Source organism: Carettochelys insculpta, chromosome 1 (assembly GCF_033958435.1).
Source record: "Carettochelys insculpta isolate YL-2023 chromosome 1, ASM3395843v1, whole genome shotgun sequence".
Classification (NCBI taxonomy): domain Eukaryota; kingdom Metazoa; phylum Chordata; order Testudines; family Carettochelyidae; genus Carettochelys; species Carettochelys insculpta.
Genome location: NC_134137.1, coordinates 328,447,548 through 328,463,163, shown reverse-complemented (window position 1 = coordinate 328,463,163; position 15,616 = coordinate 328,447,548). Strand labels below are relative to the sequence as shown.

General features: G+C 41.5%; 1 protein-coding gene across 2 annotated transcripts; it reads right to left on the bottom strand.

The window, feature by feature from the left end:
* Window positions 1–996: 996 nt before the first annotated feature.
* On the bottom strand, window positions 997–13,557 carry LSMEM1 (leucine rich single-pass membrane protein 1). Of its 2 annotated transcripts, none has more exons than XM_074984092.1 (4): window positions 13,336–13,557; window positions 10,468–10,599; window positions 4,111–4,245; window positions 997–1,550 (listed from the first exon to the last, which is right to left on the bottom strand). In XM_074984092.1, exons 2-4 carry the CDS (start codon window positions 10,592–10,594, stop codon window positions 1,330–1,332), a joined length of 483 nt encoding a protein of 160 aa, XP_074840193.1. In that variant the 5' UTR covers window positions 10,595–10,599; window positions 13,336–13,557; the 3' UTR covers window positions 997–1,329. The 2 variants fall into 2 exon arrangements, with proteins under 2 accessions (XP_074840193.1, XP_074840192.1); XM_074984091.1 differs by lacking the exon at window positions 13,336–13,557 and adding an exon at window positions 12,814–12,950 and having other exon boundaries at window positions 1,011–1,550.
* Between the last annotated feature and the right edge of the window lie 2,059 nt (window positions 13,558–15,616).

Sequence of the window (15,616 nt, the reverse complement as noted above, 5' to 3'; positions counted from 1 at the left end):
CCTGAGTGCGGGGGTGAGCCACTGGCACAGCTCCAGGAATGTCTGCCGGCTCATCCTGAAGTTCCTGAGCCAGTGGTCGTCGTCCCACTCCCCAAGCACCAGCCGCTCCCACCAGTCGGTGCTGGTGGGGTAGCTCCACAGCCGCCGGCGTGTGAGGCGGGGGGTGGAGCGGGGTGCTGCAGGGGTAGGGGTTGAGCCCTGCTGCCCTGGGGGCATCTCCTCCCCTGGGGCAAGAAGGTACTCAGCTGCCTCCCACATGGCATGGGCCAGGGCAAGCCCTGCTCCTGCCGGGAGGGCTGGGTGGACCTCTAGCTGCTGCTGCTGCTGCTGCTGCTGCTGCTGCGGCTGCTGGGGGTCCATGACTGCGGCGCCCAGGGTCTGTGTGCCTATGGCTCCTCAGACCGCGTGCTGTGCAGGCTGAGTGTATGTGGGAGGGGCCCTTTAAGGGAGCGGCTAGCTGTTGCCCCGGAAGCGCTAGTCCGCCTGTTGACCCCGTCTGCGGCTGTGCCTGGCATCCCTATTTCGATGTGTGCTACTTTGACGTGTAGACGTTCCCTCACTGCGCCTATTTCGATGTTGGGCTGAGCAACGTCGAAGTTGAACATCGACATTGCCGGTCCTGGAGGACGTGTAGACGTTATTCATCGAAATAAGCTATTTCGATGTTGGCTTCACATGTAGACGTAGCCCAGGGGTCTTTTCTCATCTGCTGGCTCCAGGACTCTGCTTTTCCCTAATCCAGCAACTCTCCTGGCCTCCCACCCCATCGGTTTTTACCCGTAAGCTCTCCAACGCCGGAGCACCCCCAGGGTCAATGGCAATGCTGGACAAGGGTGTTGCTGGACTAGAGAAGTCTGGATTACAGACATTCATCCTGTAACAGAAAAGCATCCATTTTCTTCTGCGGACAGTTAATCCTAGGAGCCCTGACCTTGAGACCATGTTGTGACCCACTGACAATCACCCAATTCATTATAAATGCCAGGAGCCAAGCCTAATCACCCAAACCTGCAAAACTTTCCCAGGATCGGGTACTATTTTCTGTTACTAATTTAGAAGGTATGAGAAATTTGGACCCAGATCCTGCAAGATACTTTGCTCATGTGGAGCAATTTGCAAGAGTGGGGCCTTAGCAAAGCATCTTGGGGTCAAATGCCAGGGGTAAACATGTTATTTTGTTCAGATATTCAAGCTTGAATAAAACAGACCTAGTGGATGTAAATCTGCGCAGTATTAATAGCTCCGTTCTCTTTGGGTGGATTTTCAAGTGTACAGCTGAAAGCAAATGAATAGACTGAGACAACAGTTTTTATCGCACAGGGCATTTATCTACTGTGCTGTTGCTTCCAGTTTTGAATGGGTAAATAAAGAGTTAGGAAGATAAGGAATCACTGGTGTTTGATCTGTGAAGAGATTTCCTTCCTTCTCCTTAATTCCTGATTGGTTTAGATGCTTCAATATCATACTGTTTATATTCTGGAGCTCTTCTGTGTTCTTCCTTTCAAATGCTAGTCTGTTAGACACTGCATCCATCTTGTTGTCAGTGTGAACTTTAAAAGGAAAATACGTTATGTTAAACCGATAATATTTAAACCAAGTGGATCAATGTGGTTTGGTGCATTCCTGTGGGAAATTAAATGGGAATTTATTCTGCTGAGAGACATAGCAACATGATGACAAGTTCAGAAACCTAGCTGGAAAATGTTGTGCGTTCAGAAGTTACAGCCTGACTCAATAATTTACGACTAATTTTCATTTTTCCATCTAGAGTAACATAATGGAAAAAAATCCTGGGTAAGAGTCAGCATATGTACTGTTCAGGTGGGCAATTTTCTCATTCCCATCCATAGAAGATTTGCTTATTTAAGAGGTGCAAGATTTACTTATCCCTCTGGCTGAACACAGAACATTCATATGCCCCTTCACACACAATCCACAAATAAATCACAGAGACTTAGGGCTAGAATCAGAACCCTTCATTTCCCCAAACATAGATCTCATCCTTCTGAATTAAACATTGGGGGAAATGTTGTCTAACTAGAGAATGTTCAAGTATATAACGTACGGGCTAGAATAGATAGATAGATAGATAGATCTCCATGGAAGCCAGTACTTTATGTACTTGGGCATTCCCTAGTTGTCAAGCTTGTGAGTTTGATAAAAGTCGTAATGCAACAGCAAGCTGCCAATCCTTGATGTATCTACGTCTGGGGATTACAGTCATAACGGTAAATAAACCTCATGGCTCAGAGAAAAATCTTGGAACTTCGGCTCCCACAACACAGGCCTCTGAGTCCAGTAAGAACTCTTGAAAATTAACTGTAGTAGTGGATCCCTTATCTCTCTGCCCTAGTTACCACTCAGCAATATAACTCATTTGTTTACACATGATATAAAGCCAATACTTGCAAAAGGGACACTTCCTGTGAAGCTAATTTGAGGCCAGTGTGAAGCAATTTACTCAGGCTTCCCTGACTGGCCAGGACAGCTTTGCCAGCAGGCTATGTTATGAGGTCAGAAATGGCATTAGTGGGGGCAGCTCGGAAAGCAAGGGATGAAAGTTTCCAGTTAAGAAGAGAGAATGAGGAACATATAATGTGCTCCAGCTAGAGCCACAACACAGGGGGGCACACTGCTACCAAAGGGCCTCATGTTCTTATCCTCACAGCCGTCTCATGCAGCAGAATGTACCTCATCCCAGCTAACAGCACAGCGGGAGCAGTGGAAAGCCAGTGATTCAGGGGTCACCTGTGGCTGCTGGCTAGGCAGCATTACTGACCCCACAAACAGCTAATTAGCCCCACAGAGGTGATACTATTAGCCAATTCTGAGATCACAGCTGATTTTTCAGGCTCTTTTGCTTGGGGAATTTTTTGCACCAGATTATTTCCGCTCAGCTCTTAGCACTGGAACCTCAAGCTCTCCCTGAATAACACAGACTAAATTATCTCCATGGCAACATAGCTAAATTCCCCCCACACTATTCCATTAGCTTTAGTGGAATTACACCAGGAACAAAATCCCTCTGTAGAAGAAACGAAAAAAGAGACGTTTTCAAAACACGGCCCAGCAATACAATCAGCTTGACAACAAAACTCTCGTCTTTACGAACATCGTTTCCAGGAACCACAGCATCGCACTGTGCTGTATTTCAAACTACTCTTCTTATTACTTGAATATTAAATGCAGGTTGTTTAAAATCCTCCTTTAAGGTCAGGGTCACAGTGTTAACCTGCTGCTGGGCGTGGCTGATGAAGTAGCATGGAGAGACACGCTAGCTTTTCAAAGGCCGTCCTGCCAGCCTTGCTTAAGTTAACACACAGCAGCAGCCCCTCTACAAGACATTCTTGGCTGAAGTAATTTCTATCCCTTGTCCTGAGAGAATGGGTTCTGGGATGACACCAATGCAGTGCTATGGAGAAAGCCACCCATCTCCGTATTCTGGACCTAGTAAGCAAGTTTGGACAATTCTCTGGCCTCTGCATCAAATTTAAGACAGGTTCCAGTGAACTTCTGTCACTCCATATCTCGGGAGGCATCTAACTCCTGGTATCCTGGGATATCAGTTATCTGTGTTTTAGCTTGTAAGACAAATCACTAGCCTTCATTGTGCATGCCTGTGTTGTACAGCCATTCAAAATGATCCAATGAAGTAGTGCTGCTCCTGCTCTTACAAAGTGTGGTTTTCTGCCCAACTCAAGTAGTTGGCTTGGAAAGGTTTGTAAGTCTGAAATCTCAGATGTGGGTCCTAGTCCCCTTAGCTCAGGGACTAAAGCAATGGTCTCAACCTGCTGCCCAGACTATAAGCCACTTGTGGCCCAATCAGCAGTTGTGCCCATGTGACATCCTTAGGGTCATATGGGTGATATTGGATGCAACCCACATAACATGTTTAGGGCTACATATATGACCCCCAATTGTAAATAACTGAGAACCACTAGATTAGAGGTTCAAGCTTTTAGATCTGGAGGTTTCCCAGGTTCAATGCCTAATGAAAATTACCAATCTACGTGTTACAATAGCATGTTACAACCTAGCCCAATATAGTCCAACACTTCCTTCCTGAGACAAACCAGGTTATTTACAAGAACCATAATGTGTTCTACTTACTTATTAAGGATATTACAAATGAAACAAGCACCAAACTGACAATCAAAATAATGATCAGTATGATGAAGAATACATGTTGGCTTTTTATGCTGCTCCATGTCTTCAAGCTGCCAGCGTTCTCTTCTTCCTGGGCTGCTATGCAATAAAAATAATATTCTGATGAGAAACTGATTGGAGATTATTAGGAAAAAAATTAAAAAACCCTAGAACTGTTTGAGCATTGGTCTGCTAAACCTGGGGTTGTGAGTTCAATCCTTGAGGAGGCCATTTAGGAATTGGGGCAAATAGATGTCAGGGATGGTGCTTGGTCCTGCCAAGAGGGCAGGGGACTGGACTAGATGACCTCCCAAATTCCCTTCCAGTTCTTGGAGGTGTGTATCTCCAAAGAGAAGCTAGAATACACCCAAACTTTGGGAACATTCATAGCCAAATCCAGCCTTTATGACATGGGCTTATTTCTGTTTGTAAGCATGCTATAGTCACCACGTTATTAATACATTTAACTGCCTCCTGTTAAATAGCAGCTCTGTTCCAAAAAGGGCAATAGATCTGCTCCTTTATGCATTCAGCACTATAGCAGCTTACCTTAGTGACAAAAATACTGTGCTGCTTTTTCAGGTATCTAAAAGGGTGTCATAAGGAGGAGGGAGAAAACTTGTTCTTCTTGGCCTCTCAGGATAGAGCAAGAAGCAATGGGCTTAAACTGCAGCAAGGGAGGTTTAGGTTGGACATTAGAAAAAAGTTCCTAACGGTCAGGATGGTCAAACACTGGAATAAATTGCCTAGGGAGGTTGTGGAATCTCCATCGCTGGAGATATTTAAGAACAGGTTAGATAGATGTCTATCAGGGATGGTCTAGACAGTACTTGGTCCTGTCATGAAGGCAGGAGGCTGGACTGGATGACCTCTCAAGGTCCCTTCCAGTCCTAGCTTTCTATGATTCTATGATTCACTCCTGATAACCACTGGATCCACAGAGCTCAGAGGCAGTGAACAACATTCCTCTCCCAGCTGTGAATCATGACCTGACTAACTGTGCAACTCTGTTGACATCAATGGGCTTGCACAAGCTGAGAGCCTAATTTGGCCTTCAGAACCCTTTTTCTTGCAATAGGGGGTGTGGAGGGGAAGGACAATGTGGGCAGTTTGTAGCAAAGGTTGCAGCTGGAGCTCTGGGCCCCTTTGAATTGCTGCAGCAACACAGCTACAGCTTGGAGGCAGTGTGGAAGGGGACCCAGCACTGTGGTCCCAGTGGTGCAAAGCGGGGGAAAGCCCAAGGCTCTGCCCCTTCTGGGCATGTAGCTGGGCCCTCCTCACCCCTTGCTCTAGGGCCACCAGCAGCTTTCAGCAGGTCTATTTGCAAAGTAGCATGAGAAGTAAAGAATCTGGTTTTGCTTTCCCAGGTTTGGGCTGCATGAGCAGGGCTGGAAGTTAGACTATATTAGAGCTTCAGAGAAGTAGCCATATTAGTGTGTAGATGTAGATTCTCAAGTAAGAAGCAATCCAGTGACACCTTAAAGACTAACAAATTTATTAGGATGTGAGCTTTCATGAGCAAAACCTACTTCCTCAGATGAAAAATGGAGAGGAAGACAGAATAAACCCTGGATTTCTTTAAATATACTGTTTCACTAAAGTGGAAACATTTGGCAACAAGGTATGGAGTTTGGCAAAGTTTTTAATCAGCCAGGTTTATAACGTCCAGAACTCTCCTGGTCCTTCCAGGAAAACAGAGAGAATGGGAGACCCAAGTAGAAATTCTGACTTTTTATAATCTGCAAATAGCTGGGGTTTCCGCATAATTCCATTTTGTAAGAACATTTGGAATGTTTTGGTTTGTTCTCATGCAAAATGAAAACAATATTTGAGACCTCAAAAGTTATCATGAAATGGAACAGTCCTTCTCCAGCCAGGTTTCGTATATATAAACCGAGCATGTTTGGGAAGAGGTGAAGGGAATGCCCACTTGCCACCCCACTTAAAGATTCAAGAAATGGCACTGAAAGACAATATTAACGGCTCCTTCCCTGAAATTTGTGGGGCAAACCAGTTTTCTGCTATTTAAAAACTTTGGTGGGTGACAGGACAGGTCCCTCATGTCAAAAAGCTAAGTGTGGGCTGGATATGAGCCAAAGGGGCAGGACGATAGTGTGAAACAGGATCTGACCAACAGCTGAGAGTTTTGAGTGCATCTCAGTCTCACATTTGGACAGCATTTGCCCTGAGAAACCTTTGGGGGAAGTTCTGTGATCTGTACTATAAGATCAGACTGGATAATTACAACGGTTTCTTCTGGCCTGGGACTATGATTTACAGTCTGAAATCCCAGCCTGGAAACAGGGTGTAGGTAGGTCTCTGCTATCTCATAGAGCTGGGAGGGACCTTCAGGGGTCATCAAGTCCAGTCTCCTGCACTCACAGCAGGACCTAGTGCCATCCCTATATATATATATACACACACAAAGTGTATTTCTCCAGATGGCGGCCCCCTCAAGGAGTGAACTCACAACACTGGCTTTAGCAGGCCAATGCTCAAACCACTGAAATATCCCTCCCCACTAGAATGTGGAAGACTAGAGGGTGGAGACTGGCTTGGCCAGTCCTGAAGCAGCTCACAGAGGAAGGTTAAAGATGAGATTACACTGAACCTGGATAGAAATTACAACTGCATATGATGATCTACTATGCAAAATGTGTGCTCAGGTTATGCCATAACAGCACTTTAATGATGAATATAAACACAGGGTTTGGGAGTTTACTGAACTAGTCGGCGATCCCTGGGAGTATTTTTGCTGTCCTTTATTGCATTCAATGTGCTCCTGTCTGTGGAAAAAACAAAGCCTTCAGCCTTTCAATATCTGGGTTTTTTTTATTAACATGCCCTCATGCCCCCAGCCTTCATAACAAATACATTTTGGACTAAATGCCTCCCTCACAGATATTGCTTCCTAGCCAGAATAATAATGACGGGGGAGCTGCTTTCACATCCTCTCAAGCATTGCAAGCTATCAATAGAGTTCTTATAAATGCCACTTGTCTGCTCTGCCTAATGAATGCTTCATGCTAGCCAACTAGCCAAATGTGCCAGCTTACGCTATTGTAAGCAACCAGAGAACAAGGGTTCCTGCCAAGCTACAAACAATGAGAACATTTTATATTGTGAAGCAAAATGTAATTGGTGTGGCATGCCTACCAAAATTAGAAGCCCTTTCTTTCTAAAACTGCTTTAAAATGATGATTAATGTGTTGACTTTGGTTTGGTTATGTCAGGTCTTATTAAGCTACTGAGTTAAAAGAATGCCATTCATACTGCATCACAAGCCCAACTGATACTTTTTTTAATGCCAATCTGATATTTTCTTTAAATTTGTAATGTGGAGGGTGAAAAATGCTCACACAATCCAAGGACAGCAGTGGAAGCAATGGGTGTAATATAGCTTGACTTGAGTAAGGCTTTTAATGCCCTCTCATGTGATCTTCTCAAAAACAAATTAGAGAAGTATAGATGGACAAAGCTACTATACAGTGGGTGCACAAGATGTGGCCAACCGCAAGAAAGTCCAGAGAAGAGCAATACATGGATGGATTAAAGCCTACAAAACATGACCTCAGAAGAAAGATTGAAAAAACTGGGTTAGTTAAATCTGAAGAAGATAAGACTGATGAGGAGCATGACAGCACTCCAAGAAGGTAAAAGGTCATTATAATAAAAAGGAGGACAATAAATTGTTCTCCTTAACCACTGAGAACAGGACAAAAAAGTAATGAGCTTGAACCACAGCAAAGAACATTTAGGATGATGTTAGAAAAAAAAATCTGGTTGTAAGGACAGTAGAAGGAGGTTGTGGAATCTCCATCATTGGATGCTTTTATTGACAGTTTAGACAAATGCCTGGCACGGATGATTTAGATCAGTGTGTCTTAAACTGTGCTCCACAGACCTTTGGTGTTCTGTGAACAACTCACAGGTGTGCTGCAGGTGTCTGACATTTTTTTGATGTCATACACTGAGGGTATATATTTTCTGTTATTAAAACCAAGTACAACGCTACTTCTTCATTACTATTATACCTGATTAAATTACTTCATCTTAGTTTTTCTGTCCATGTTGCTGTTTGTTTTGTTTGGTCTGACGACAATTTTTTTGAAGAAAATTTCCACATAAAAATATTATTGTTTTGTGTTCCGTGGTCTCAAAAAGTTTAAGAAACACTGATTTAGATAATACTGAGCCCTGCCTCAGTACAGGCACTGGACTCTATGACCTGTTGAAGTCTTTTTTAGTCCAGTGATTCTATGGCCTTAATAGTTCTGCAACTAAGACATCCAGAATGTAACACATTTCTTGGTACAACAGCTGAGGATGGAAAATAGTATGATCTCTTGGAATATATTTTATTGGTGTAAGGGCAATAAAATATTTATGTAAAACTCCAAATATTAAAAAACAAAATCTAAAAATCATAGGGCGATGCAAATTGCTGTCCAAACCACAGATAGCATGGCTTTCATTTTCTAATGAAAAGTAGCTGCCTGTAGGTAACTGTTTAACAGCACCTATAGTCCAACAGTGAAGAGTAACATCCATTAAAAATCACATGGAGAATCTAGTAGGCGAAACAGAAATGATCTGACACTAACACTGATTCAATCTGTGCCATTTCTTATTCTTGTTAAAAAGAAGATGGCCTACATAAGATAAAAACAAAGCAGATTTCTGTCATTTTCAACATAGGATCCTTGCATTGTGTCTGGCAGCTGTACCACAATAATAGTTAGCATCAGAAATATTAGAGGACTCAGAAGCAGAGTCAACTGAAAAATATTCAGCCCCATGGATATTGTATCCTTCTAAATCATCTAACTCAGCTTGCATCTAAGCTCAAGTGTGACATACGAAATTTCTTCTAGCACTATCTACACATATAGAAAATCAATCATGATTGTGGTCAAGTGGCTCAGTGCATTTTTGTCATACTTGAACCTATTTGATTAAAAAGCCACTCTTCCTCCAAATTTTAAAAGTACAAATTATGCTGTTAAATGAAGGAAAAAACTGTAGCATACCATACATACTTAAATAGCAATATTGAATTTGGACAAGAAACTGCTGCTTGTAAAGTGCTTTCAGATCACAAAAGAGTCAAGTACCTCAGCTATGGTTACACTAACGAATTTTCCCTACAAAACTCAGTGCTTTCACTGACAGTGCTCTGCCTCTCAGGCATTAGACATAACGATGCTATCAACAGATTTAGTCAACAATAAAGCTGTATGGACACTTGATGGGGCTGGTCCGTCTCTCGATAGACAGGGCATCCAGAACAATGGGTAGCCTTGTCTGCTGTGCTTCTGGGTGACTGTTTTGTCGATAGAGCAACCAGGCAGTCCAGCCGCTCTATTGACAGAGTGAAGCGCTCTTCTGATTGGCTTTTGTGTGCGGCCACACTCTGTCCACAGAAGTTTTGGTTGAAAATCTCTCCCTGCAGTGACTCCTGTCGACAGACTGCTGTAGTGTAACCATAGTCATCTTGAATGTTGATGGCTAAAAATATTTTTGTTGTCATATGAGTCAAAGATAAAATGAACAAAAGCAGTAAAATCAGGAGGATAGTACAATTCTGAATCTCTTCAAAGTAAGTTCCCTGAATTAGGATCTAAGGAAAGTTCATCAGATACCCTCTGGAGACTGCCTGGGATCATCAGGTGATAGTCATTCTTTAAAAGCAAAAGCAGCACTAAAGTAATTTTAATTGCTTCTTCTTTTTTCTTTTAAACTTCCATTTGTATTTTAGTAATTGTGAAAAGTGCCAGACAGAAGAACAAATCCATCATTCTTATTCCCAGAATGGATACATATAGGGAATGATGGCACAGGCTTCCTACAATATGCCACTCATGTGCCTCAGACATGATGTGAAGGGCCCAACTAGGAGTGGCAGTGTGGCTCTGTACTGGCAAGTGCCACAGACAGGGTACCGGATTAATTAGGCCACTGATCCTATGTGTTCTTGCACAATTCCAGCTGCATTGGTAGTTTTTGTCATAGCTATCTGTTATCACAATTTAATTTACTTCTAATGTCTCGGTTGAAGTCCACTGCCTGAGCTAGATCCTTAACAGTTGCAAATTGACAAAGTACTGTTGACTTCAGTGGAAATACACCATATGGATTTCCACCAGCTAGAAATCTGACTCATTTTCTTAAAACATGCACTACATGTATTGCTATGGTAAATAAATCCCAGAATGTTAAGCATAATTTAAATTGTCAAACACCTATGTACATTGGGGCAGGGGTGGGGGTGGATCTAGTGTACACTGAGAACAGTTGACAAGCATTGTCTGGCATACATACTTAGCAGGTGTTGATATCCATCAGTACATACATGCTGTTTGTTTAGATTGTTTAAGGAATCAACCACATAAAGTTTTCCTTCTTCACTGGTATCCAGTAAGTCGATTTCCTGAAAAGAACTTGCCATTTTACCTAAAAAAAATGGATGTTGGAAATAAAGACCACTGTTAAGGACATTGATCCCATGAAGTGCTCAGCACCTTTAATTCTCACTGACGTCTGTGGGAGCTGAGGGTGATTAGCTCTTTCCAGGATACATGCAGCACCTTTTAGGATAGGACTAATATGAGTTGTGATCAACTCGCTAGCTAATGCTTTTAACTTATTGCCCAAGATCTCCACAGGTGAGCGTTCATTGCCACATCAGAATCTGGCAGTAAACATTTCCCTCTTTCTAGTTCCTGCACTGGTTCAAATGTAGATTACTTGCTTGTATAACTTCAGCACCTGGAAGGTACTTTACAGACTAATAAGATGGGGTGAAATCCTGGGCCTACTGAAGTCAATGGTTAACGTCCCACTGATATCAGCGATACTAGGCTAATACTCCTAGTCTCTTCCCTAAGTATCTCTCAATCTAACTACCAGGGATATTAGATGACAGGTGAAAACTAAGGGAGAAGGTAGAGAAGTGGAGAGAAGAGTTATAATGACAAAGTGGATGGGGCAGACGTTCAGTGTAACCCTGGTGTGTATCAGATGTACATTTCTGGATTATGGATTGGATGCAAGGGTGCAAATTATTGCTCTGAGGGTCTTCTTTGCCAGAAGAATGAAATACAGGCCTTTACCATACCAAGCCTCAGAAACATCTACTCAGCATTACCATTTATGCTGTCACATGGCAAACCTTTCAGAACTGGTAACCACGCTACTCTGGGTAATAGTCAAAACTATGTTCATTCTAGGCATGTGGACTCACTTACAAAACTCCACTGACAAGTTTCCTGACTCACCTTTTCCATAGTATAACATCACAAGGAAGAGCAGGTACCCTCTGCACAAACATTTCAATACATGCCTTGGGAAAACTGAGGCTGTTTCCTGTCAGGCACGTGCAGCAGCAGATATTCAAAGCGTCATGTCAACCCACACTGCTTTATATCTCTCCTAAAGCTGGGGACATAGCCAAATAACTACTCACTGACTTTCAATGAGACTTAATCTCCTAATTAGCTAAGGTGCTTTTGAAAAGGGACTATCATTAATAAGGTAAAAGAAGAGTGATGGCTCTGTAAATACATGGGCAGAAAGAATAAGATCTTTAATTCAGATGAGGGTAAATGACATGAAAATGAGTACAGCTCCTTTTTCTTTTTTCATTCTGAGCAGTTGCTGAAAAAATACCAAAAGGTGGAAAAAGCGAGAATTGCAATCAGCTCAGTGCAGGAGATCTTTTATATACGGTGTATTAATTTCAGGATAAGTAAATATATGGAGATACACATCTCAGAGAACTGGAAGGGACCTCAGGAGGTCATTGAGTCTAGTCTGCACTCTCTTGACAGAACAAAGCACCATTCCATTTTTTTTTCTATTTGCCCCCAAAACCTAAATGGCCCCCTCAAGGACTGAGCTCACAAGCAGGGGTCTAGCAAGCCAACGCTCAAAACACTGAGCTATCCAACAAAACACATAAAACAACTAATTCTAGTGGCTCTATCTTTACTGTGTTTGGTATCTCCATGTCTACATCCATGGAAGCTGTACTTCTTATGGGACACAGTTATACAGCTTTCTACAGATTCGCCATCTCTAACACACCAGGATCTCCTGCTATTTCTATCTTCAGAAGGATGGTTGTTTCCCCTGAATGTTTTTCATGTTGGTTAGGACTTCCTTGCAACAACTTTAAGGAAGACTCTTCTAAATAATTCAGAGCTCTAAGAAATGTAAGGAACTGATCTGATAGTTTTAGACATGTTAAATGTTTTAATTTACTATTTAAAACTATCCCCCCACTGTCCTGCCGGTGCACATTTTCTGTAGTTAAAAGCAGATGCCTATGAATGCTCTGTTTTATTATTTATTTCCACATCAGCATCTTGAAACAAATGAGATGTGAACACAGACATCAGCGTCACTAGCCTGCTATTAATTAATTTCACAACAGGGCTAAAACCAGCTCTCATAGCTTTTATATTAATCATTGTAATTTGTATTTTAATACTGTTTAAAGGTCACTACCACATGAGCATTAAAATATCACAACTTAATACTTCTAAACTTAAATTACTTTGGGGAATATCACCACTGTGTAAAAAATTACCTAAAAATTCTTAACAAAGATTAAAATCATGTCTAAATATATTAGCCAAACAGTAGACTGAAGCATAAATTACTTACAATTTGACCATAGTCGGCTAAAAATTCAGGATGGGCAAAGTCATCCAATATCAAGTAGGAGAAGAAAACTTGCTTTATAATTTCCCCCTCTCACTTTTAGACTCTGTAAACTCTCACAGGATCCATAAACACAGCTATGAAACTGACTCTCTCTTTCAATTAGTCTATATTTAGCATTCATTTTGGCCAAGTAGTCTGGTTTCCACATACTGACCTATTTAAAACACACACACATAGCTCACTTATTAGACCAGAGTTACTACAAAATTTTATTATTTACTGTTATTAAGGTGAATTTTAAACAGGTCTTTGGCATGTATTGTTTTATTAATCTTTTGTACTAAGTGACTTTTTAAACTCAGGCTTGATAAGAAAAACAAAATTTTCGTTCATGAAATATTTAGACATCTTAAAAAAACACAGACTACACTCCTTTGTTACAAAGATAAATTAGGTACTCTATACACATGATGCTAACAGATTTCTCTGATATATGAGTTAAGAATACGTGTAAATACTTACAATGCACATTTCCATTTTTCCAGGTAATGTTTCAGATCATGTTTATTTAACCATTGCCACACAAGTGGTGTGAAGCTAATACAAAACAAAACAGGATCTCACAGTTGATCTATGGAGCAGTCCCACATTTCTATACCCAGTCTGGATGACTCATAAAACCCTAAATGGGTTGGGTCCACAGTGCTTCAAGGACCATCTTTTCCAATATGAACCTGCTCGGGGATTGAAGTCAGCTGGGGAGGCTCTGCTTTCTGTTCCCCCACTTAGGGAGATAAGATTATTATAAACACGGAGCAGGACCTTCCCAGCCTTTGCTCCCAGGCTGTGGAATTCTCTTCTCCGTGATAATCGCATGATGCCAGTATTAATATTATGTCAGTGACAGGTTAAAGCCACCCTTTTTACTCCATGCTTTTATTGATGTTTGAATTTGTGTGTGTGCTCCATCTTTTGAGATGTTGTGGTAGATTTATGTGCTTATGGAGTTTTGTATTTTTAAATCTGTCTCTGTATTTTTAAAAAAATGTTGTAAGCTGCCTCAAATATTTTAAATAGAGTGGCAGGGCAAAACATTTTAAATAAATAAATAAAGTAAATATTAACCATGTGAAATTTAGCTCATGCAAGGGCCAAAACTACATAATCATTTCTATACATGAGCATATATTTTTCTTTATATGAGCATTAGACCTGGTCCTGCTTTGGACAGAGGGTTGGACTTGATGAACTTCCTGAGGTCTGTTCCAGCTTTGATTCTATGATAACATAGGCTAAAAATCAGAAGACACATGTCGACACCATTCTCGAACAAACACTTGGAACTAAAGTCAACAAACGAGCATTTAACATAGAATTGTAGGACTGCAAGGGACCTGGAGAGGACATCTAATCCAGTGCCCTGCACTCAAGGCAGGACTTATAGCTCATCTACACTTACAGGGGGATCAATGCTACAAAGATCAATGCATCAGGGATTAATTTAGTGGATATGAAGACCCACTAAATCAACTGCAGATCACTCCTGTCAGCTGTGGTACTCCACTGGAACAAACGGAGTACGGAGACTGTATAGGAGAGCTGTCAACAGAGCAGAGTGTGAACACTGGGGGACAAGCACATATAACTTATGTTGACTTGAGTTATGCTATTAACGTAAATCAAATTGCGTGGCTTAGATTGACTTACCCATTGGGAATGACAAGGCCCAAGTGTTATCATGACCATCCTTGACATATGTTTGTCTAAACTGCTCTTTAAAATTTCCAATGATGCGGAGTGAATAACCTCCCCAGATGATTTATTCCTGTGCTTAGTCACCCTGACAGGAATTTTTTCCTTACGGCCTACCCAAAAGCATCTTTGCTGCAGTGTAAGCTTATTCTTCTTGTCCTATCATCGGAGGCTACAGAGAATAATTTTTCTACTTCTGCTTTGCAAGAATCGTTTAAGTATTTGAAAACTGTCACGTCCCCTCACAACTCTTCTCCAGACTAAACAAACCCAATTTTTTCAAACTTCCCTCATAGTAATGTTTTCTAAACATTTACTCATTTTTGGTACTCTTCTCTACATTCTAATTTCTCCACATATTTCATGAAATGTGACATCCAGAGCCGCCATTCAGGCCTAAGTAGTGCAGAGTAGAGTGGAAAAACTTACAGTGCTCTTTTTAATGAAGCCCAGATGAGTTTGCTTTTTTTGCAGGGTTACACCCTGGCCTCTTATTTAGGTTCGGACCCATTATGATCCATTTTCTCAGTTCTCCTTCCTAGACATGTTGTATTTATACAACTGATTGTTCCTTCCTAAGTGGTACACTTTTCCTTTTTCCCCTATTGAATTTCATCCTATTTACCAGTTTGTCCACATCATTTTGAATTTTTTCCCTAATCTCCAAAGCACTTGCCACTCATCCTTGCTTGGTACCATCCACAAGTGTTCTATGCCCTTACCTGCATCACTGAATGAAGATATTGAACAGAACTGATCTCAACAGGACCCAATTCATTACATTCTACCAGCTTGACTGCAAACTACTGATTACTCTGGGGCTGCATCTACACTATAAAATAAAATTGAATTTAAAGGCATTAGCTCGACATTAAAATGTCACTGTCTTTACTGTAAATAAAACAAAGCAGCAGAAATGCAGCACTTTAAAGACTAACAAAATGATCTATTCAGTGATGAGCTTTCCTGGGACAGACGAACTGCATCAAATAAATCGTTTTGTTAGTCTTTAACGTGCTACATTTCTGCTGCTTTGTTTTGTTGGAGTACA

Coding starts and splice junctions, on each gene's coding strand:
- LSMEM1 (XM_074984092.1), bottom strand. CDS start 10,594: ATGGCAAGTTCTTTTCAGGAAATCGACTTACTGGATACCAGTGAAGAA. Junction 4,246..10,467: donor TGGATATCAACACCTGCTAA/GTATGTATGCCA, acceptor TTTATTGCATAG/CAGCCCAGGAAGAAGAGAAC. Junction 1,551..4,110: donor ATTTGTAATATCCTTAATAA/GTAAGTAGAACA, acceptor TTCCTTTTAAAG/TTCACACTGACAACAAGATG.